Source organism: Schistocerca piceifrons, chromosome 7 (assembly GCF_021461385.2).
Source record: "Schistocerca piceifrons isolate TAMUIC-IGC-003096 chromosome 7, iqSchPice1.1, whole genome shotgun sequence".
Taxonomy (NCBI): Eukaryota; Metazoa; Arthropoda; class Insecta; order Orthoptera; family Acrididae; genus Schistocerca; species Schistocerca piceifrons.
In genome coordinates this window covers 134,432,415-134,457,531 of record NC_060144.1, presented here as the reverse complement: position 1 = coordinate 134,457,531, position 25,117 = coordinate 134,432,415, and the positions used below count along the sequence as shown (strand labels likewise).

At 38.1% G+C, this 25,117-nt stretch overlaps 1 protein-coding gene across 1 annotated transcript in view; it reads right to left on the bottom strand.

The window, feature by feature from the left end:
• LOC124804706 (dmX-like protein 2) overlaps positions 1-25,117 on the bottom strand; it is a 327,684-nt gene that overhangs the window by 216,479 nt on the left and 86,088 nt on the right. Inside the window, exons 12-16 of the mRNA XM_047264965.1 lie at positions 19,642-20,131; positions 11,806-11,997; positions 4,875-5,020; positions 4,627-4,771; positions 2,879-3,028 (exon numbers count right to left, since the gene is read on the bottom strand). Coding sequence (XP_047120921.1) covers positions 2,879-3,028; positions 4,627-4,771; positions 4,875-5,020; positions 11,806-11,997; positions 19,642-20,131 — 1,123 coding nt within the window. The remainder of the gene's footprint in view (positions 1-2,878; positions 3,029-4,626; positions 4,772-4,874; positions 5,021-11,805; positions 11,998-19,641; positions 20,132-25,117) is intronic.

Here is a 25,117-nt window from a genome sequence, read left to right as displayed (position 1 = left end):
CATTAAAGCAAATAATGTACTAAACTCAGTGCTGTCTGGTAATGAGGTCGGGCTGGGCAGGCAGTGAGGGAAATCCGTCAGTACCAGTCGAGTACCTTTGATGGGTATGGTTTTAGTTAGCTGCCATTAGACACCATACTGAGTGTCGTCAAGGAGTGTGCAAATAATAATGAGTTCAGTGATATTACAGAAAACCGTTCAATACATGACAGTTTATAGCTCTCATCCACCAGAAAGATCATTGTTAACAAGCGAATGATTCCAAAGGGACTAACCCCCGAGACTAAATCAACTTTTTCCAATGAACAGTCAGACTAAAGTTCTAGGAATGAGAGAGGACTCACATCACTGGGCATATTAATAACCCACTGAAAAAAAAAAAAAAAAAAAAAAAAAATCAGTCCTTGTCTAAAGGTCATTCCCTTAGTCACAAGAATATGGCGAGGAGCATATCATAATAGTCCGTTGTTAATATGCACAAGGATCTTGACTCTAGTATGGTTGCATATTCTTCAGCAGAACAACAGGAAAGTTTGAGCAGGAATGACTTAGAAACCACACCTTCTACATCAACAAATGTATTATTGGCAGAAGCTGCAGAAATGCCCACCATTTAATTGAAATTCCTCCTGAGAAAGACTTTTTGCAATTGGCCACTCAATAATTTAGAAACTCTAAACACCTTGTGGGGAAATGAATGGACTCAAAATGTGAAGTGCGCAAAAACAAGAATTATATCCCAGCTTCATAGACCTAAAGGGTGTTTCACCTATTCTACAAAGAATGCAATACATCATAATTCAGATTACCAATACAACAAAATAACAGCAGCAGCTGACATTTCTGCTGTCCATCAAAAAACTAGAGCACAACAACTGGTGAGGAACTGCATTGCTTGTAATTTCTCAGAGTATTTTGACAGCTACACAAATGGCTGTAAAATCTTAGATAGGTAAGTGCACACTCAGTTGGGCATTTCTGTCACTGAGCTCTGAATATAAAGAACTGACTTTCCTTCCCAGTAGGGACTTCTAGTTGTTCTGCTGAAGCCAAAGCTGTATTTGCATCTTTACAGTAGATATAGAAACAATAGAGCAAAAAATATATTTTTTTATACTGAATTGCAGAAGTTTGCTTGAAGACATGCAGACCCCAACCTGTATCAATAAATCTAAACTGTTGAGCAAAAATCAAACAATGGAAAATCCAGGATCAAATGTAACAATATTATGAAAATAAAAGTTGCTATTCACCATATAGCGGAGACGCTGAGTCACAAATAGGGACAACAAAAACACCGTCACAAATAAAGGTTTCAAACAGTAAGGCCTTCATCAAAAATTGATGATGGAGCCAGTCCTCCTCCCCCCCCCCCCCACCCCCCACCCCCCACAATCACACACACGACTGTAGTCTCAGGCAACTGAAGCCACAACTCAGGCAACTGTAGCAATGTGGCTTCAATTGCCTGACACTGAAAGTTTTATTTGTGACAGTCTTTTTATTGTGCCTATCTGTGACTCAGCATCTCCACTACATGGAGAGTAGCAACTTTTCTTTTCATAATATAGTTACAGTCTAATCCGTTAGTAAGAGACATTACGAAAGCCATCATGGAGGGGGAAAAATAAAAATAAATCCTTTTTTTTTCTTTGCGCGCAGGCTGTACGCAAAGCATCAAGTGGAATCTCTACAACAGTTAATCAGGCATTATCAACCATTACTTACAAATATGACAATGCTCCTTAAGCAAACAAGACATTCAAAAACCATAATAAAGTTTTTACATAAATGTAAGCTCACCTTATAAAGTCTCAGAGAGAGAGAGTGAGAGAGAGAGAGAGAGAGAGAGAGAGAGAGAGAGAGAGAGAGAGAGAGAGAGGTGAGGGGGAATCAGCCATGGAAAGGAAAGGCTGTGGATGACAGCTGTGTTTAGTGACCCATAAAAAGACTCGTACGACAGACGGGTATCCTGATTGTACCATGAGTATGTATGTAACTCCAATGTAGAATCATTTTTAGTGAACATAAAATGAATTAAGGTTTGCTAGTAAGATATGGTGTGAAATAGGAGAAACACAGATTACAGATGGCTCAAGAAGTGGTTAACACATGACTGAAGTTTTTGGGAAACCAATTAGGCCTATAGGTGTTGACTAACCAAAGCAGAGGACAACTGACCACTTTTTTTGAAATCAGCAACTACGTAGTGGTGCAGTGGTTAAATTTGTGAATCTACATTTTCAGGAGTTACTTTTTGGACTATCTATGGACTGGTGCAATTTACTGAGTACAAATTGTTTTTACCATATTTCAACTGCTTAACATGGATAGCTTTTCTTATAAAAATTGTAACTGTAAGGTTAGGAAAATACAGACTGTTGAAAACTGTGCAACACCGAAAGGAATATGATTAAATAGAATGAAACAGCAGAAGCAATGAACAATATCACTAATAATGAAACAATTCTCTGAGACAAAGAAAAAAAAGCAACCCACACATGTTATTCATCTACAACAACTTAATACTAGTAGATATGGATTACACTGACTATTCTTTATACAACTAGTGAGTATCATAACAACAGGCTCAAAATTGATGCTTTTTTTCTTTATCAATATTCCTGCAAGCTTCAGTGTCTTTTAGATTACGCTATTTATCACTTTAAAATCTTGCTCCACATATATTATAGCAAATATAATGAAAAGCTGTGATCTGAAAACTGGACAGGTAAGTATAGTATAGAGAGGAGGATGGTGTGGGTGGTGGAGAAAGGAGAGGAGAAAACGGGAGATGGAGAAGGGGATGCATGGCAAGAGGGGGAGGGGGATAGTTAAACACTAAATATGATGACAAAAATTATCACAAGCAACATACATGTGTAGCATCAGAAATTGGATCCAACTGAATGATGCAACCTGGCCTTGCAGTCGACTGCTGTGAAACTATCTTAATTTTGTCGTGTAAAGATGAATGTCTTATGCCATCATCCGAAGATGTATCAGTTGAAAGGCTAATCATTGAATCCTGGAAACGAAAAAAATGCTCTTTCAAATAAACTGTTTCAGATGCAACAGCATCACCTTAAATTACTTGCTATTGTAAGACTAACAAGATGATTATACATACATATTTATAAAATAAGTTTAGTTTATTTCAGCTGTGTGTTTAATGGCTCATGACTGGAAGCAAGTCATCTTGCTGGCTATTTAACCCTTAACTCAAGAGGTATGATCTTTCATATCATGCTAGAATTTTCCTAGTCGCTCTCGTAGGTAAATTATGGTGGAATATTTTTATACACCCCCTACACTATGTTAATCACCAACCCTACAAATTATTATTGTCAGTTGCATTATCACCTTATTTGATTGTTGTTGACATGTGATGAAGTCTCCTACACCATGTCTCGTGAACGATGCACTTGCTTTCGTCAGTTCAATACAAAATGTGTTAGCAAGAATGTGACAATTTTACACACTCTTAAGTTCAATGAAATTTTTATTCAGTGGTTGGAGAATGATGTCAATGATACAGAAAAGGAAGTAGATGAAGAAGACAATCATTTTTCAATAGCCAATGATCACAATTCTGCTAGTGAACAAGAGGAACATTTGAGGAAGAACTTCAGGACAATGGTGATGAGGACCTTACTGTTTCTCCAACAAAATACTTAGTGTTAAGTTGAAATTACATGCATTCTGAGTGGTGGTAAAGAAAGATGTTGATCTCAATACTGAATATTAATTTTGCAGCCTTTCTTTTCCTAGCTATCAAGTTCAGTTTTTATATGCAAGTTTAAAACCTGGAAATTAGTTTTACACAAAAATTTGCTTTCTACAGAGACACCATAATTTTTCAGAACATAAAATTCAGTTTCTAACAGTTCGTTTTGTGTGCTATTGGAAAAGCTTCACAAATGTATGTGATTTTTGCTTGATAGAAAAATAAAGTACCATTGCCTTTATTTAGTGCAATAAAATCAACAAGGAGTACTTAAACACCACTTATATAGTTGTAACCATAAATGTTATATAACAAAAATTAAATTTTCAAATGATTTACAGCTTCAATCTTGGTTTATAGATAGAAATCTCAGAGACCGCACCTTGTAGCATATGTTACAGAAAAGTCACCTCATGAGTTAAGGTTAATGAACATTCAAAGTGGTTTTCTCAGCAAGCAATGAAGTGATAATCATGTCAGAAATTAATTGGAAAAACAGCAAAATAAGTAAATGAATCAAGGAAAAAACTGATAAGTACACATAATTATGACTGTAATGGAAATGAAGGCAGGTGGGCAGGGTATGGAGCAAAGCAAATGAATGACAAGTGAGCTAAGTAGTACTTTGTTGTATTCCAGTAAATAACAAGAGACCGAAGTGTGCAGGCAATATGAGAATATATGCAGGAGGCTGCAATGCATGGAGAAATCTTTGGGTGGCTTTTCTCCAACAACAGATGTCAAATGGCTGATGATGAGAGCCTATACCCACAAGAGTTAACAATATACTTTACTTTCCCTGGTGAATACTACATATGCAATAATCTATAAGAAGATATATTTCACACTAACATTGTTACTAAATATATACATTACACTCTGCTAAAGAAAATCATTACCATCATCTTGCTTCTACGCTCAGAACTCGATACTTCTGCCAATAATGTTCGAGCATCAATTACAGCCTGGTACACACGCAGACTCTTTCCATCTGATGCCACAAAACAGGCACTTGGTGAATTCGAAAGATTTCCAAGAGTAGTGCTGAAGAAATATAAAATATAAAGCATCAAAAAATGTAACCAAACAATTTATGTCACATTTACTTGCAGTGTCCCCACATGTCTAATTTTTGAATATAGCTCACCTTGGTAGTAGTGTAGGAATCCAAGCAACATTTGAAAAGGCTGAAATTTCTGGTGAATTAATTCGAGCTAATTCAGAAACACCACCTGCTTTAGATAATGGGCCAACAGCATCAACCCTCCATAAAATTAATTCACTGCAGAAACCCTGAAAAATAAAGTGCACAACTGAATAATAAAAGCATATACTTAAAAGAAATTTACCACCATCAACATTTCAAAAGCACACTTTGTTGTTGTCACTGCTGTTGCTGCCATCTTCTTCTTCTCTACAAAACAATCCAGCTTAAATACATTTGAACTTTCTTACTGTGTTCAAGGTTTGGTCTCCCTCAAAATTTTTACCCCTGCACTTCCTTCCATTACCAAACTGAAAATACCATCAAATGACCCCTCCCCCCCATTTCAATACACTTCACCTCTTAAGTTGTTATTTAATCTATCCATTTATTCTTCAGCATTCTTTTATAGCTTCACAATTCAAAAACTTCTAATCTCCTCTTGTCTGAACTGCTTATTGCTCACATTTCACTGCCACACAATGCTGCATTCCGGACGGATACTTTCAGAACATACTTTATAACACTTAAATTGGTACTAGATGTTAACGTCCCTCTTTTAAAAAGTGCTTTTCTTGCTACTCCCGGGCTTTATGTTACATTAACTCTCCTTTGGTCATCATCATCATCATTAGTTGTTCTGCTGTCCAAATAGCTAAACTCATCTACTACTTTTAGTGTCTCATATCCTAATCCAATTCTGTCAGCTGTACCTTATTTAAATCTATTACATTCCCTTACCCTTGTTTTACTTTAACTGATGTTCATCTCATATCTTCTCAAGACACTATCCATTCTGTTTAACTATTCTTCCAAGTCTTTTGCTGTCTCTGGTAGAATCACAATGTCATTGGTAATCCTCAAAGTTTTTATTTCTTCTAGCTGAACTTTAATCCCCTATCCAAATTTCACCTTGGTTTCCTTTACTACATGCGTAACACACAAATTCAAGATAGGCTACAATCTGTCTAATTACTTTCTCAACTAAAGATTTCCTTTCATGTCCTTCGACTATTACAACAACAGTCTGATTTCCATATAATTTGTACGTAACCTTTTGCTCCCCAGACTTATACTCGCTATCTACAAAGTTTAAAAGAGTGTAATCCAGTCCACATTTTCAAAAGCTTTCTCTAAATTTACAAACAATATAAACATAGATTAGTGTTTCTCCAACCCATCCAATAGAATAAGTCAAGAGTCAGTATTCCCTCCTGTGTTCATACATTTCTCCGGAACACAAATCAGTCTTTCCCGAGGTGTGCTTCCACAAGTTTTTCCACTATTCCATAAATAATTCATGCCAGTATTTAGCAATCATGACTTAAATTCAGGGTTCAATAGTACTCACACCTGTCACCATCTGCTTCCTTTATAATTGGAAATATTACATTATTCCTGATTTCACAGGGTATTTAACCCTGTCTTACATTTCTACGAGGGCAGTTCAATAAGTAATGCAACACTTTTTTTTTCTCGGCCAATTTTGGTTGAAAAAACCGGAAATTTCTTGTGGAATATTTTCAAACATTCTCGCTTCGTCTCGTATAGTTTCATTGACTTCCGACAGGTGGCAGCGCTGTACAGAGCTGTTAAAATGGCGTCTGTAACGGATGTGCGTTGCAAACAACGGGCAGTGATCGAGTTTCTTTTGGCGGAAAACCAGGGCATCTCAGATATTCATAGGCGCTTGCAGAATGTCTACGGTGATCTGGGAGTGGACAAAAGCACGGTGAGTCGTTGGGCAAAGCGTGTGTCATCATCGCCGCAAGGTCAAGCAAGACTGTCTGATCTCCCGCGTGCGGGCCGGCCGTGCACAGCTGTGACTCCTGCAATGGCGGAGCGTGCGAACACACTCGTTCGAGATGATCGACGGATCACCATCAAACAACTCAGTGCTCAACTTGACATCTCTGTTGGTAGTGCTGTCACAATTGTTCACCAGTTGGGATATTCAAAGGTTTGTTCCCGCTGGGTCCCTCGTTGTCTAACCGAACACCATAAAGAGCAAAGGAGAACCATCTGTGCGGAATTGCTTGCTCGTCATGTGGCTGAGGGTGACAATTTCTTGTCAAAGATTGTTACAGGCGATGAAACATGGGTTCATCACTTCGAACCTGAAACAAAACGGCAATCAATGGAGTGGCGCCACACCCACTCCCCTACCAAGAAAAAGTTTAAAGCCATACCCTCAGCTGGTAAAGTCATGGTTACAGTCTTTTGGGACGTTGAAGGGGTTATTGTGTTCGATGTCCTTCCCCATGGTCAAACGATCAACTCTGAAGTGTATTGTGCTACTCTTCAGAAATTGAAGAAACGACTTCAGCGTGTTCGTAGGCACAAAAATCTGAACGAACTTCTCCTTCTTCATGACAACGCAAGACCTCACACAAGTCTTCGCACCCGAGAGGAGCTTACAAAACTTCAGTGGACTGATCTTCCTCATGCACCCTACAGCCCCGATCTCGCACCGTCGGATTTCCATATGTTTGGCCCAATGAAGGACGCAATCCGTGGGAGGCACTACGCGGATGATGAAGAAGTTATTGATGCAGTACGACGTTGGCTCCGACATCAACCAGTGGAATGGTACCGTGCAGGCATACAGGCCCTCATTTCAAGGTGGCGTAAGGCCGTAGCATTGAATGGAGATTACGTTGAAAAATAGTGTTGTGTAGCTAAAAGATTGGGGAATAAGCTGGTGTATTTCAATGCTGAAGAAAACAACCCCTGTTTCAGAAAAAAATGTGTTGCATTACTTATTGAACTGCCCTCGTAGCATACCAGGTGGAACAATTTTGCCATGGATGGCTCCTGTAAGAATCTCAACAGTTCTCAGGGAATTTCATCTACTTAAAGGGTCCTGCTTCCACTTAGATCTTTCAGTACTCTGTCAAATTCTTCTCACAGTATTTTATCTCCCAGCTCATCTTCACCTACTTGCTCTTCTCTTTCTATAATGTTGTCCCCATGTTTGTTCCCTTATACACTCTATATGTTCCTTCGGCTTTGAGCACTGATTTCTTTGCTTGGTACTGGTTTGCCATTTGAACTGTTGACATTCATACTGCTGCTTCTCTCTTAACCAAAATGTCTCTAATTTACACATAGGTAACATCTATCTTTTCCCTCGTTATGCATGCTTCTACAGCCTTGCATCTCTCCTCTAGCTACTTCTGCTTAGTCATTTTGCACTTTCTGTCAATCTCTCTTTCACCTACTTCATTCTTATATTTTCTCCTTTCATCAAGTAACTTCAATATCTTCTTTGTCATCCAGGGATTTATACTAGGTCTTGTCTACTTATACATGATTGACTGGCAATTCATACAGGGAGCCTAAGCAGGATACGGTGGCTGATGCACAGTAACCACTATCTCGTGTAAAGCAATGGGCAAGTTCATTCATTTGTTTGGAAGGGGAAGCCGAGATTGCTTGGCGGCTTTTGGCCAATCAGCAACAGCAGAATCGAGGCACAGGCCCTGCAATCTTTCCCAAATGTTTTACAGAAACTATGCAGAAAAAATTAATTTTTGCATTACTTATAGCTTATACGTCAGCTTCATGATGACTCACCCATCACTTCGTTAATGATCACATTGTGATATTTTCATTTAAGCAAGAAACTACCCAAAATTTGAAAAAGTTTACAATGAAAAATAGAGGTTGCTATGATTTTGCATTTGGTGCATATTACATCGTATGTTGCTGCATATGAAATTAAGCCAATAGCCACAGTTTAAACCCTTATTTCGAAATCTCTGTCTTACCACTGTGTGACCTGTCTGAAATCTTCCTGTTTCTGCATCTGTCTTCCATGTATACAACCATCTTTCATGATTATTAAACCAAGTGATAGTGAAGCACAATTTACTATGCAATTTCCCCTCACATTCCTCCCCCCAGTCCATGTTCTACTATTTTGCCGGTACTTCCTTTTTGTCCTATTGAATCCCAGTTCCCCAACCCAATTAAATTTCCATCTTCTTTAACAATCTCAATAATTTCCTTTATCTCATCATTAACCCTTTAACTGCTCTGGACATGTTAACGTGTGTGTCTTTGTACCTGTCCCTGTGTGCTCTGAACGTGTTTAGTGCGCACACAGAGACAGGTACAAAAGTGTGCACGTTAACACGTCCAGAGCAGTTAAAGTGTTAATTCTTTCAATTTATTTCTCATATGTGGAGCTATAGCTGGAGTTACAAACAATGATGGTTGAATTTGGGCTTGTTCTGTGCACCTACGTCATGCATTTTCTGACAGCCAATGAGCATTCAAAACTGTACTGAGTGCTCTGTTGTGAATGTTGTATGCTGTGCGACTGTTTAACGTGATCACAGCAAGTTATTCAGTGAATTTTTATTCCATTTGTTGCGAGTTGTCATGGTGGTAGTAAGTGACAAATTCTACATAAGCAAGCGAGAGAGATAATTTATGGGATAAATGCTTTCACAAAGCACAAAGCACATATATGCGTGGACCACAACTGTCGCTTGGAACTGCCAACTATGTGATTCCTGTCCTTGTCTTGACCTGCACGAACCGCTATCATTCGTGGATTGCACTATAGTTGGCATATAAATCTGTACAACTGTGGTGCGTGTTGGCTTTGTGTCAATTTATGCCTACTCTTGCAGTACCCCTATTCGAATGTGAGTAGATAAACCTGTACTTCACAAATGTTAAATCAGTGTCACAATGACTGCTCAAAACCCACAGGAAATACTATTAAAAAGATCAATCAATGCATTTTACTGATAGACAGTGCTACTCTGAAGCACCGTATTTTTCATTTGTGTTTTGTACAGTGATAGGTCTGATACTACTACAACCTGTTTCAGTGTTATGGGAGATGCCATCTTTAAGCTAAAATTAGATTTTTACAGTATGGACTGAAAAAAGAAAAGGCCATGGGAATCTATAACAAGCATATTTTTTAAGCCTCTCTGCTCCCCAATGTATGGCTTCTGTGACAACATACGAATGATTAAAAGCTTACATTCAAATATACTTAAAATATGCACTAAAGACAAAAAAACATGCTCTAAAACAATCAAATTATTTTGGCAGGAAATAATCTCTTATATTGAAGGTTCAGTCATAGTGAAGTGAGTGCCAATGGAGAAACCTGTATTTCAATTACCTAACAACAGTACTGAGTGGTTATCAACACATCAAATCATTCAAATTAATGGTAAATGTTTCTAAGAACAGTGGAATCACTGGACAAATGGAGTTTAAATATAGCTTTATCCACATTCACAAGTGGTAATGAATCAGAGACTTTCTGAATTAAGGTTTCTTATACAGTATCAGAAAGATTTAAATGGGAAAAATATGGAAGTTAGAAAGATGTAAAGTATTTCAAAAGAAACAGCAGGTTGTATAAAATTTTAGTACACAGACCTGCTAGATTTCTATTTTGCCCAAGGCTTCAGAATCTGTCAACAACAAAAACATTAGGATATTATTACTCACTGATTTCAAAGAATATAAAAAGAAATAGGCTGCCTTTCTAAAGAACTAATAAGGTATTAATGTAGGCAACAGCCAAAAAAGGAAATTTGTGTCATAAAAGAAACGAAAGTTAAAAAGGAAGAAATATATGGTTTAGCTTTCTGCTGACGTGAGGTGAACAGGAGTGTAGTAAGAGCTTGAATTTCACAAGGATGCAAAGAGAACATGGTGTGCCCTTTTCAAAGAAAGCATTCCAGCATTTGTCTTAAGCACGATTGGAGAAAATACAGGAGACCAAACAACAGATGGTTGGACAGAACTGTGAACTGCACTCTGCCCTGACATGCTTTCAACATTACAGCTATCTTGACATATGATGAAAATGCAAAAACGAAAGAGAAACAAACTACAAAGGAAGAATTGGGTGCATACGACGGGGCATCAAAAACAAAGTTGAGGCCACAGAATATCGAAGGAGATAAACAGAGTAACAGCAACAGCAATATGAACAGGAATAGTAGTATGTACATGGAATAGAGAGTTGGTATATGTGTTATGTAATAAATTTATTCAACATCTCAGCTACCTGCATTAGAGCAAAAATTATGAGTTATCTTTGTGGAAATATATACTTTGCTGCAAAGGAATTTCTTACTAAATATAAACAGAATTATATCAATACACTGCCTCTCTGTCTTGTTATTCATTATTGTTGTCTTACTCAAGACAGTGTCAGTGATTTATGCTATTCATTCTACCCAGTGATCATTCAATGCACCTTCACTACAAATCCTCATGCAACTCTTCTGAACTCTAAGTTGCTTCAGTAATACGACTGTTCCCTGTGTGGGAGCTTCATGTCATTTACCTGTTCAATGTATCAGTAAGATACATAGCATAACTCTATCACATTTTGACTGAGGATTATTTTGCATTATTCATTTTAAATACGCTCTACAAAACTATAAATAAAGGAGAAGAATCACCAACATCCAGAACAATAACATGTAGTACATGTTCTGGGTTATAGCATGTGCCTGATGAGTCACATGTTAATAACAGCAATATAACTAAAAAGAAAGATGATGAAACTTACCAAACAAAAGCGCTGGCAGGTCGATAGACACACAAACAAACACAAACATACACACAAAATTCTAGCTTTCGCAACCAATGGTTGCCTCGTCAGGAAAGAGGGAAGGAGAAGGAAAGACAAAAGGATATGGGTTTTAAGGGAGAGGGTAAGGAGTCATTCCAATCCCGGGAGCGGAAAGACTTACCTTAGGGGGAAAAAAGGACAGGTATACACTCGCACACACACACACATATCCATCCACACATACACAGACACAGACACAGACAGCAATATAAAGTACGCTAACTAATATAATCAAAACTATATTTTGAAACATACTGTGTAGGTATAAGCTTCCTTAGGCTTTGATGTTGGTGATGGTGGTGCCTCAGAAACAGTTGGTGGAGAATTAACATCAGCAATATTGTGATGGGATGTCGTAAGCAACAGAGGTAATACAGGATGACAGGTTATATCATTCACCCTGAAACGATGACCAGATACTCGTGATGAGTGCCCAATACTCAGAACCTGTAAGCAGAAAAAAAGACATTCTTTCCTGTTTGTTACACACACAGTATATATGTACAAAAATGTAGGTAAATTATGTTTTGGTATACGTACAACAATTACCAACAGACTAAAATATTTATTTACTGCTACAATGAAACCATCAATTTGTGATTTTCCTTGTATCATCATAAGATTCCAAGGAAATATAAATTATTTTTTTCCTTAGTTAGTATTGATGTAAACTCAACCATTTAAATGCAAAATACACTTTTTCCAAATCAAGACAGATAAACGTCATCCTTGATTAATGACGACGTACACATCATGTTCATTTAAATTCAGTTTACAAGATACTAAGGAGAAACTACTTGACTTATATCAAGAGGGTACTGCTGTGAGTCTTACATAATGAGGGCTATGGGTGTGGAGGAGATAGTATGTCGACCATTTGCTTATGATTGTGAAAAGATTATTTCTCGTGATGAGCCTTAAAGATCATTACAGTTCATTTGGTTATGTTGACAATTATAACTTCTGCTGTTCATCAGACAAAAACTCTGAAGAGAATGTGGTGTGGAGTTATTAAGATGAGTGTAGTTGGCTCCTATTTCTTTGAGAGAAATTGTGGATGAATAGTTACAGAGACTGCGGAGTAGTACCCAAACAGCTAAATTTTTGATTAATTCTTTGAGGATTAAATTCATTGGTCACCTAATTCTCATAGTGGTGGCATTACTTTGCCTGCACATTGCATAGATCTCAGCATGTATGATTTTTAAGTCACAGGTTTACATAAACAAACCACGTACACTGGACGAAGAAAAAAGCACACCACCAGGAAATCTCTGTCACATTTTTATTCAGCAGGAGACTCCAAGAGTGAACAGCAAAATGGATATCATTTAGATTATGTCAATTTCAAATTCTAAGATTGTTTCATATATTTAGTAACCCTGCTAAACGTGCAAACGGAAGATACAGATGAATCGGTATGCATAACATCACACACATTCAACAAGGGTGCCTGCGGCGAGAAGGCTGATGATGATGCAGCCCGTTCAAGTGAACTTCTATGATGAGCAAATATAAGGCTGCCTGGCAGCTGATGCACTCCCAGTTGCTATTCCCCAAATTCACCAAAGTGAATGATGAGTGTAGCTGCTGTTTAACTAGACTGATCTAATCTAAATGGTTCAAATGGCTCTGAGCACTATGGGACTTAACTTCTCAGGTCATTAGTCCCCTAGAACTTAGAACTACTTAAACCTAACTAACCTAAGGACATCACACACATCCGTGCCCGAGGCAGGATTCGAACCTGCGACCGTAGCAGTCGCGTGGTTCCAGACTGTAGCGCCTAGAACCGCTCGGCCACTCCGGCCGGTGATCTAATCTAGATTGGTGCTGAGTTGTGTGACACTCTGATCGGCATACGGTTTCCACCACTGTCAGGCTTAAGTGGAATTTTGTTTAGTATTATAATTTCAATATGCATGCTTGGCCTTATATCAAATTCAGGTAGGAACTCCTGCATATTAATTTCTATCAGGAACTAATGCTTATATTAATTTCCATCATGAACTATTTTTGTTTGGTTTTGTGGACTAACACCCAATTTTAATCTGTTGTCACAAAGCTTATTTGTATTCAACAGATGTTGCTGGGCCTGAGGTGAGGGTTCCTATGATGGACTTGTTTTTTCATGTCTCTTAAGTGACACATGTACCCCAATATATTGTACCAATAAACGAGTTACGCAATAAGTGAGAAGATATTAATTAAAAACTGTCATTTTTTTTTACTCTTATAACCCAATTTTTGGAAACTGTACATGTACTTAGAGAGGTGAATTCATCTCTTTACTTCTGATTATATGTGATTCCCACATGTGCTAAAAAAAAAAAAAAAAAAAAAAAAAAAAAAAAAAAATAATTATCGTAAGCTGGAATCAGTAATAGAAGTCCACAGTTCTTCGTACTATCCCACTTAACAATGAGAGTAAACTCCCTTCCAGTCATACAAAATGTATTGTTGCTGAAGTGCTCTACTGTATGTGGTAGGAAGAACTGTGGTCAACTCTGCTACCTACGTATTCAGTATGCTCTAAATGAATTCCATTAGGTTAACATGCCTTGATCTAGTGGTTTCGCAGTTTAGTACGGCATAAGTGATCTCACTCAGCTTACGGCCTTTGTATGTGGTTCGAAAAACTTTTATGTTCTTTGGCAGATTTTCACATAAACCACAGTTTTAAATTCCTTTAATGCTACTCACTTAATCTTCCTGCTTGTTCTTTTGATTTAATTTAAATTATTCTTGTTTATGGTTAGAGTTCTTTGTATCTGTGGTGCAGCTTTCTCTGCTACCTCAGAGTTCTAAATAGGGTAGTGTAGATCCAAAAACATCCAACTACTACTATCAGGCTCTGGTTAATATCCTCCACTTGGCTACAAATGAAAGGAATCCTCTGACTTCTTGTACAACTGTGTGATCTGCTTGTGCCACACAATCAAGTGGTGAACATACTATCTCCCTTACAAGCATCTCCCTCATCATGGAAGACTCGCAGCAATGTCACTTTACATCCTGAATAGCCGTTGTTAAGTCAAGTATCTCCTAAGTCTATCAACTGTCAGTCATCATTAAGTGTTGACAGCTTTACAAATCAAAGTGACTCGAACCCTCTATTCTCAGAAGCTGCTTGCCATTAACTACGTACCATGGATAAGACAACATCCTCCCCCCTTTTTCATAATAAAACAAATGATTGCACACTAGGTTTTTTTCAGCTGTTATTTACTATTGTTAAGAAATACATTCATCATGTGCATGCCAGAATACTGATTAAACAGCAGCTGAATCAGTTGCACTAGACTGTAACTTTCAGTGATTTACTGAGAGATAAGTTGCCAAAGCATGAATGTGAAACTTGTGAGCCTTGTGCAAAAGTCGTATAGAATCCTAAATTTGTTATTAACTATAAACGTGGTACTCCCACAGTACTCTTCAACTAATTTTTTCAATATTTTCGAGATGGTATTACCAAAGCTATTCTCCACATGACAATTAAATCACAATGATCATGTTTTACTACATTAGTAGCAATGTAATTACTTCATGTGCAATAAATAACATGTGAAACTATGACTATGGCTAATCTACATGTGTCTTATGCAAGCTGAATGTTCACTCTTCCTGTTTCAGGTAGGATATATGTGACAATAACGTAAAAAATATTTTTTAAAAAACCTTTCATAATCACACTTTTTGCATGAGTAATTCTCACTGTTGTAATAACATCTTGGTGATTACACCCTTCCTTGTTAATATTCCTGTAATGTTGAGAAAGTCTTGGGAGATATTAAATAATACCAGTGTCACTTCTAGACTTCTGGCCAAGTTGCTCAATATATTAGCTCCTGTACTACAGGAACATAATGTTAGTGAGGTCAGAGTATTGACTTTGCAACTTCCATTTGCTAGTCAGTAAAAACATCATTAGTTCAATGGACAAGGGGAAAAAGTAGAACTATCATTAACTCAATCAAAAGGTTGGTTTGAACACCACAGTGCTTTACTGACTGTGGTCCTATTGGGCGTGGTATGCTCCAGCCTTCAGCTGATCTTCGAATTCATCCAGTCAAATATAGTGGATTGCCAATTTTATGTGGACTTTACCTGCCACTAAAGCACAACGAAAACATCTACTTACGTGGAATCTAACCTGCCATTCAGATGTGTGTTCTACAGCTGGCAATTCTTCTACTTTCTATGAAGTTCCACTGGTGTACAGTATCACTACTACCTTCCCTGACAGGTGAATATTACGGTTTTGATATAAATCCTTCAGTGGATAACCACTTATCTAAGAATAATCAATGTGACAAATTTTCATATTTAATTCATGAAATGGTATGTTTTCATCTAGCAGATTAATAATTTCATAAAATCAAGAAATGAACCTCGCATGTCCTCCAAACGGGCCCAACAGATTCAGTAACTGCTTTCATGTCTTGGTACACACAAGATCTATTCAGAGCAAAATGATGGAAAATTAGGGTTTAACTTGCCATAAGAATAAGATTATTGGTCAATGAGCCCAAGCTCCAATTTGACATGAACAAGGCATCATAATTACCATGGCCCTTTCAAAGGAACTATCCTGGCAGTCACTTCAAGTAATTTATGGGAATCATGGAAAACCACATGCCACATGTCTGGAAGGGGATTTGAATGCTCCACTCCCACAAAGGAATCCAATATGCTATGTTGTTTCATGTATGTCCAGGGCAAATGAGGCCATCAAAAAGCACTGTCAAGAAATATGCAACAGAAAAAGTCAAAGACAAAACCCCTGAGCTGTAATCTCTCGTGATTCCAAACGAGAGAAACCCGAGGAGCTCTATGAATAATGTAAGTGGAAATCCCCCATGAGAGACAATCTACGTTTATCAGTTCTTCCAGTGTTAAGAAGGAACTAACACTGTTTTGAGTCCAAATGATGTTAATGTTGATACAAGTGATGACACACAACTTACTGCATGGTATATTTTCAAATGTTTCTTGTGTGGCTCACTGACATGGTGGAAAACTGATGTATATTGAGTTCACACTGCATCACTTTCTCCCCTTCATTTCACTTATTCAAAACTTTTTGTTACATATCTTATGATCAAACTACATCCAATTAATAAAGTCTTCTTTGCAATCAATGATAGCCTGAATCTGGAGAGACAAGGGATTACTGATATAACAGAAGAATTCTGCAGTGTACTAGATATATTTCTGACTTTATGGATGTTCATTATGAGATATGGAATGTATTTATAAGAAAAGCAGCTGCCTGCATGCCACATTTTAAACATTAAGTGCTCAAACTATATTTCGTCATGTACAAAATGATACCAGTACTGTGAAATACTAACTCAGCAATAGCGATGATGATGATTATATTTGGGGGCACACGTCATCCTGATCTTTATCATTTGAGATGAGTGGGGCTAACAGATAATAGTGCATGACATTTTTCGAAATCGAGCAGCGGGCGTATGCTGTGGCAGTCTCACCAGAATCGATCATCTCTTAACTAAATGTCAGTTCAGAACAGCGTCAAAGATTTTTTAGGAGACAAGAAACATGGCATTAACTTAGAATGAGAGCTTTCTTGATTTCAAGCTTGAAGAAAGCTTTCCATCTAGTTTCAGCCTTAGAAATTTAAAATGTTTAACCTCACCAAAGATTTAAGGATCACATCCCTCCCATTAGACTATATATTGTAATCTCTGAGAGGCTCTGCTCTGTATTTGGAAACCTGTCACATTCATTTCTCTTGCAAAGAAGTACCACATGGATCAGCGAATGTGGTGTCTTTCACAGCATGAAAACACCTGGAAGTAGTGGGGTACTGCCCTTTTGACAGATGAGTTCTTCAACAAGGAGAGTGATTCACACACTCTGTTCACAAGTTGACCGAAGGCATATTGTGATGGCGTGGAGGCGTGGCACAAGCACTTCAGAAACTGTATGACCTGTCAGGTGTTTGAAGAATGCTGTGGTGAGTGTTTTCAACATGTGGCGAAACCAAGGTAAAACCACATCCAGATGTCATGGGCTTGGGTGACAATTCTCCATTACAGATGTCGGATGTCGTAGGCTGGGCAAACTGGTAAAACGGGATAGGTGGTGAAATGTGACAGAACTAACATCAGAATTTAATGCTGGGCAGATTATATAAATTTTTTTGAACACACAGTGCACCGAACACTCCTCGATCAGCCTCCACACTGACGACCCATGCAGTTCTAATGTTAACACTAGAACATTTGCAACTATGACTGAAATGGGCATGCAACCACTGGCACTGGATGTTGATGCAGTGGCAGGGAACTACATAGTCTGACGAATCCTGATACGTTCTTCATTATGCCAATGGGAGAGTGTGAATTCATTGTCTTCCAGGGGATGAGCTACTCAACTCCTCTACTGCAGGATGGAGTCAAGCTGATGGTGGCTCCATTATGCTCTGGGGAACATTCCCTTAAGCATCCATGCATCCAGTGGAGCTCATGCAAGGCACCATGACACTGGTTTCAGTGCCATAGTGTACTGGTTTCAGACCACGTACACTCCTGCATGACAATCATTTTCCTGTGTTACCTGATGGCAGTGTTTTTTTTTTCCAAACAAGATAATGTGGCAAGTCACAAGGCCAGGAGAGTGATGGAATGGTTCGAGGAACACAGTGGCAAGTTCTAATTGATGTGCTGCCCCCCCCCCCCCCCCCAACTCATCAGATCTGAACCCAATCAATGTCAGGAATTAAGTGACGTGTGTGTGTGTGTGTGTGTGTGTGTGTGTGTGTGTGCGCGCGCGCGCAGATGTGGTGCCAACTCCCTCCACCGACCTACCAAGGCCTCACTGTTTCCATGCCATGAAGCGGCATTGCTGGTATCTATGCCAAAGGTGGACATACTGATCTGGCTGATCGCTGTTTATATGCAACATGAAAAATGTGCTAAGGACGCTAAGCGGAACACTCTGTAGTCCTAACATCTCTGTTACAGATCACTGTGTACCCTCAGAAGTAAGGAAGATAATGTCATTAAAGAGGACATAAAAACACTGACTGAGGTAGGAAATTGGCCACATCCTTTTAAATGGAAGCACCCTACCATCTGCCTTAAACTATTTAAGGAAACCAGTAAAAATTTAAATCTGGATCGTCAGACCAGGAACTGAAACTCACTCCTTCTGAAGGCAAGTCTACTGTCTTTCCACTGCACCGTCTCACTTGGTGTTGACATCCAGAAGTCACATGTCCAGTGTTACAGCAAACCATTCTGCATTATATGGTCCACATTATAAGGAACCATTATGCATCCCATATTGTCACAGAAAGGCTTCACACTCAACAAGTCACTCATGCACTCATATCAAATGCCGCCTACAGATAATTACATTTTCCTGTCATATTGTATCTGTCACGATACTACCAAAGCCTTTTTTAGTGCACGCTTTATCGTAGTGTCTTGTTGTTGCAAAGATCTCCCCCCCCCCCCCCCCCCAAGTAACAAATATATTTGTAGGAAAAGCAGTAGAAGCATTTTGGAAGCTGACACTCATGGCTGGAGATTAGTGTACTAACTACAAGTTCATGCATATGTTTCTCTCGTTCTGATCACAGAGCTTTTTTTTTTTTTTTTTTTTGTAACCTATTAGAGTTACCTTCCATTTTGCTACACACTAGTTGAGCAAAATTCACTTTTACCAGATGACAACATTCTGCTTTGCAAAGTAATTTTTTACTGTAACATACTGTGTCATTTACTGGAACTTCTTGACAAGTGTTCCTCAAGGCTTTAAGTCAAGATCCTTGCCTTTTAAGATCAATGCTTGGTCTGGTGCACAGTTTTAATCCATCAGGGAGGTTCAGCTTCCAATGTCCTTTTTGTTAGATATGAAAGTAACCACTGATCCATTTTACTCCCAATTCAATAAAGTTCTAGCTCATTCATCACATACACATGCTAGTCATTCAGTTGGGTACACAAATGAAGATTTTAAATATATGTAATTTTAATCTTTTCAGCAGAACGGCCTTATAAAGATATGAAAAAACACAATACATGTAAAATGTTGGATGATGATCACAAAGCACTTTACCTGGGAGAATTTTGTACTATCACCAAATGTTAGCTGCCAGAGATTGAGAGTTCCATTGGAATGCTTTGACACCATGGAGAGAGTAGGAGAAGGATCTGCTGACACCCCTTCCTGGTTTGTAGCCCCAGCTTCCTTCTGTGCAGCAGCTACTGGTGGATCAGCACTCTTCACACTGCTAGGAACTTGCTGTGAAGTGTCTTTAGCTGGAGTTGAAGGATCCCAGTCTGCCTCCTCTTCGATTACACTTGGGAGCGGTGTAGGAGCATCTGTCTCAGTCCCACCTGCTGGTCCACTTACAGGCCCTTTGTTAGTAGAAGGTGGCTTCAGCACATCTCTGTAGTTATGGCACCCATACGCATTGTACAAACATACATTTGTAGACATGGTCATTGCGTCGCCAAGAGGAAATGCATTGGGGATGCGTGTTGAAAAAGATACTTGAGCTTGGCGAAATGACCCTGGGTGATATTCATCCAGCCACTCCACAATCCTGGAGATGGAAAAGTTACTATGACAAACAGAACATTTACAATTTGAGCACAGCTTAAAGAGATGATAGTTTCTTGTGGCTCACTGGCCAGGTGAATATCTTTTGACTGGACACAACTTTGGTGACTTTTGTATGTCTGTAACCCATCCCAGTTATCCAGCTGGGGAAAGGAGACCTACAGTTTAAGGAATCCAAACCACGTGTCATTTCTAGTGACTTCTCACATTGTTGAGAGGTGAAGGCTATGTTAAAATGCAGACTAAAAAAAATCCATGGCCCAACCAGGATTTGATTCTGCAGCTTCTTGGATTCCAGGCTACACTACCAGGCCCAACACCTTACAGAGAGATATCTAATGAATATGACTTTCTGTAAAATACCAGATATACAGAACATGAGAGCCAAGTGCTTGCAGCCAACCTGAATAGATTGTTTCACTGATGTTTGAAATTAAAAATGATAACTATTTTCTGCAAAATTTTCCGTTAATGTAAAGTACATAGTATACTTCACATGAGAAGCAATTTTGTTTACAGACTGCCAAAAGCACAGTGACTTAGGCTCTCCCCCTGTGGATTTAAAAGGTTGTGAACCTAAGGCGTACTAAAAACACAATATATTGACAAAAAATTATTCTATACCTGAAAAAAAAAAGAATTAAAAAGAATAATAATAAGACAATGTTGTTGTCATCTTTACTCTGAAGAATGGTTTGCTGCAGCTCCCCATGCTACGCAATCAAGTGGAAACCTCTTCAGCTCCGAATTGCTACTGTAACCTACATTCATTTGAATCTGCTTACGGTGTTCATACTTTGGTCTAATTTAAAAATTTAAAATGCTATAGTAGTCTACTCATCAAGAGGTATAATCTTATGTTAAAAGTTAAATACAGAAAGACAAGTATTACAGTTAGAAACAGTGTATATGTCTTCAAGTAGTGTAACTCACTGCACACAAATATGGAGAGTATATTCAATTAGTAACTGAGAATAAGAACACTTAGTGACTTGCAACAAACTGCCAACAATATTTCAAATATTTTACAAACATTTACATGCTTAATGCCAAATATTTAACACATTACTTCATGTTTAAAGGAGTCAGAAGTTTGAAGCTATTTTATACAGGGAAGTTCATATCTTTAAAGACTCTGGGTTTATTGGACTTTCAGAAAATACTTCTTACCACTTAAAAAGATATTATATGTTAAAAAATCTCTTTTCAGAAATAGTTTTTGTCGCTATCATCAGCTATTCTGCTGCCCAAATAGCAAAACTCGTCTACTGTTTCAGTGTCTCATTTCCTAATCTAATTTCCTGAGCAATGCCTGATTTACTTCAGCAACATTCCACTACTCTTGTTTTACTTTTGTTGAGGTTCATCTTATAATCTCTTTTCAAGATGCTATCCATTCCATTTAATTATCTTCCAAGTCTTTTGCTGTCCTTGACAGAATTGTCATCTGCAAACTTCAAAGTCTTTAGTTTTTATTTCTTGTCCCTGAACTTTAATTCCTACTCCAAATTTTTCTTTGGTTTCCTTTGCTGCTTGCTCAGTGTGTTGATAGAAGAACATCGGGGAGAGGCTATAACCCTGTCCCACTACCTTCTCTACCACTGTTCCCCTTTCATGCTTATAACTACCATCTGGTTTCTGTACAATTTGTAAATAGCCTTTCACTTCCTGCATTTTATCCCTGCAGCCTACAGAATTTCAGAGTATTCCATTTAACATTGTCCAAAGCTTTCTTTAAGTCTGCAAATGTTATAAACATAGGTTTGCCATTCCTTAATCTACTTTCAAAGACAGGTTCCTTTATTTCTCTGGAATCCAAAATGAGTTTCCCCGATGTTGGTTCTACCAGATTTTACAGACTTTAACAATTTATTTAGCATTTTGAAACAATAATTTAATAAATTAATAGTTCAGTAACACTCACATGTCAGCACCCGCCCTCCTTGGAACTGAAATTATTAAATCCCTCTTGAAGTCTGGGGGTGTTTCACCTGTCTCATACATCTTGCCCACCAAGTGAAATAGTCTTGTCTCAATAATTCTTCCACTCCAGAGGCCTTGTTTTCACTTAGGTCTTCCAGTGCTCTTTCAAATTCTTCTTGCAATATCATATCTCCCACCTCATCTTCATTTATTTCCTCTTTCATTTCTCTAACATTGCATTGAAGTTCATTTCCCTTGTATAACCCTTCTATATATTCCTTTAATCTTTATGCTTTCTCTTCTTTGCTAAGTACTGGCTTATAATCTGAGCTCTTGACATTCAAACAGATGCTTCTATTTTTTCCAAATATCCCTTCAACGGCATCAATTTTTCCCCTAGTTATACATGCTTCTAAATCATAGGTGGGTAATGAGAGAGCTGCACTCCCAGAGACACCTGCATGAGCGTGGGCAGAGCCAAGGAGCTGAGAGCAGCTGACGTCTATCTAATAGTTTGTTCTGGAAAGACTACATGGCAATATGAGCAGTCAAGGAGCAAGCACAGCCACAGCAATGTACCTAGCTGAGTATATTATGTTATGGTACAGTATTGTGTAGCTGAAATGGCTAGTCAAAGCAATGCGGTATAGTTCAACTCTACTTGGGAGTGTGATTACTTGCTCACTGACAGCAAAGGAGGAGCACAATGTTTGCTATGTGGTAAAATATTAGGCATGAACAAGTACAATTTAGGATGTCACTACAGAACACATCACTTCAACCAGTATGGAAGTGTAGAGGGTGAAATATGACTTAATCTTCTCAATAATCTACACGAGGAAGGACCTAAAGCAGAGGTATGTATTATACTGTTGTACCTACATATGATATAACTTAATTATGGTGCCTCATAAACCAAATTTTCCTTTGAAATAACAAATCTGTTGATTTATTACACATAAATGTGATGCCTCCTCTTCTGATGCAATTGTTTGTGCTAATTACAGAATAGCTTTGCTGATCACCCGTTCTTCCCGACCATTTTGTGCCAACAGATTTGTGAAGCAGAGTTTGGTAGTCACAGTAGATGAGCAGGGTCTTTCGCAAGTTTGAGTGTCGCAGCATACTATAACTCGTGTTGAATGTTTGTCGGGTGATACTGTGGGACAATTGATGGACATCATTTCGAATGTCTTTATGTTTCCTATTGCATTAGATGAGAGTACCAACTTATCAGACACAGCCCAGCTGACAATATTTATTAGAGGTGTTGATAGAAACATACAGGAGGAACTTCTTGATTTATGTCCTCTCAAAGACACCACAACAGGTGATGAGCTACTGCAGTTCATGAGAGATGTATTTATCATGTTTGGTCTACCACAGGAAAAGCTCATTTCAGTTGCCACTGATGAAGCTCCCTGCATGGTTGGACGTAAAGCAGGGCTTATAGGTCGTCTGAGAAGCAAACTACTGCAACATGAAGTGAGGTTTGTACCTGTGCATTGCTTGATTCATTAAGAACACCAGTGCACAAAAAACATCACAATGGCAAATGTAATGACCATAGTAGTGACAACATTTAATTTTATTAAGAGTCACAGCCTGTGCCTGAGGCAATTTAAAGCTCTCCTGAAGGATACTGAGTGAGAATTTGGTGATATTGCATACTTTTGTGAAGTTTGTTGGCTCAGTAGGGGTCATATGTTGAATCACTTTCTTGATTTGTTGGACAAAATAAGTTTTATTCATGGAAACAAAGGGGTGTTCCAGTCATAAATTCATTGATCTTAAATGTATTAATGAGTTAGCATTTCTCACTGACATCACATTCCAAATGAATAAACTTAATCTTAAGTTGCAGGGAAACTACTTAGTTATCACTCATTTTGTAGACTGTATTACTGATTTCACACAAATGTTGGAGTTTTGGCAACATCCTATGTTGAAAGGTGAGTAAGCCCATTTTTCCCAAACCGTCAGTGTGGAAATCTAGTTTAATTCAAGATCAGTTGCAGACATTTTCAGGTACTCTTGCGAGTCTTGTGAAGGAGTTTACCATCTGATTTAGAGATCTGGATGATTTATCGATGGATCTGAAAGTGTTTACCGCATCCTTTTCAACTACCACAATAACAGATGATGTTTCATCCGCTCTACAGTGTGAATTACTCACACTTCAATGTAATAGTAAACTGAAGGCTAAATATGAATCACAAACAAGCCTACCACATTTTTATGAACATTTTCTGCAAACTGATTTCCCAAATATGCACAAAATAGCTGCCAAACTGCTATCAATGTCCAGCTCAACATATCTGTATGAATACCTGTTCTCTCTAATGAAGATAAATAAGTATCCATGAAGAGCCACTCTAAATGACACAGATCTCACTGCAGTTCTGCGAATTGCAAGTGCAAGATCAATCGCACCAAATATAACACGTCTTCTTCAGTGAAAAGAGATACACATCTCCGCATCATCTGCTGAATGACATTTAATGTATAAGAGAACACATAAGCCTATGTTTTATTTATGGTGAATTATATTTATTCATTTATTTATTTCTGTGTTTAACCTAGAGTTAGCTTGTCATTCATTGGTTATGCTTTATTCTAAATAAACTTTAATGTTGGCCTACTGTATTTTCATGACTATAAGTAGCAGTCAAAGGAATTATCAGATGTCAAGGTAATTACTTTTATTTCCTATGCATAATCTAATGAAAGGAATATAATTAAACATATTTATTTAGCACTACAATCTAATGCACTGAATAGAATGAGACATTAGAAAGCACAATGTCACAAGTTTACATCTGGTTTGATAAGCGTCCCTCCTCCAGTTCTTACACCAAGCTGTGTAAGCAGCTACAATGTTAACTTCTGCCAGAGTGCAAACTCCGCTCTTTTTCCTGCCTGAGCTGGAGTGCTGCTCATTGAGCTGATTTGTGCTTGTCTCTGCTCTACACTGTTACTTTTCTTACCTTGCCATTGCCGTTTTGTCATTTTGCACTTCTTGTCAATCTCATTTTTTAGACTTATG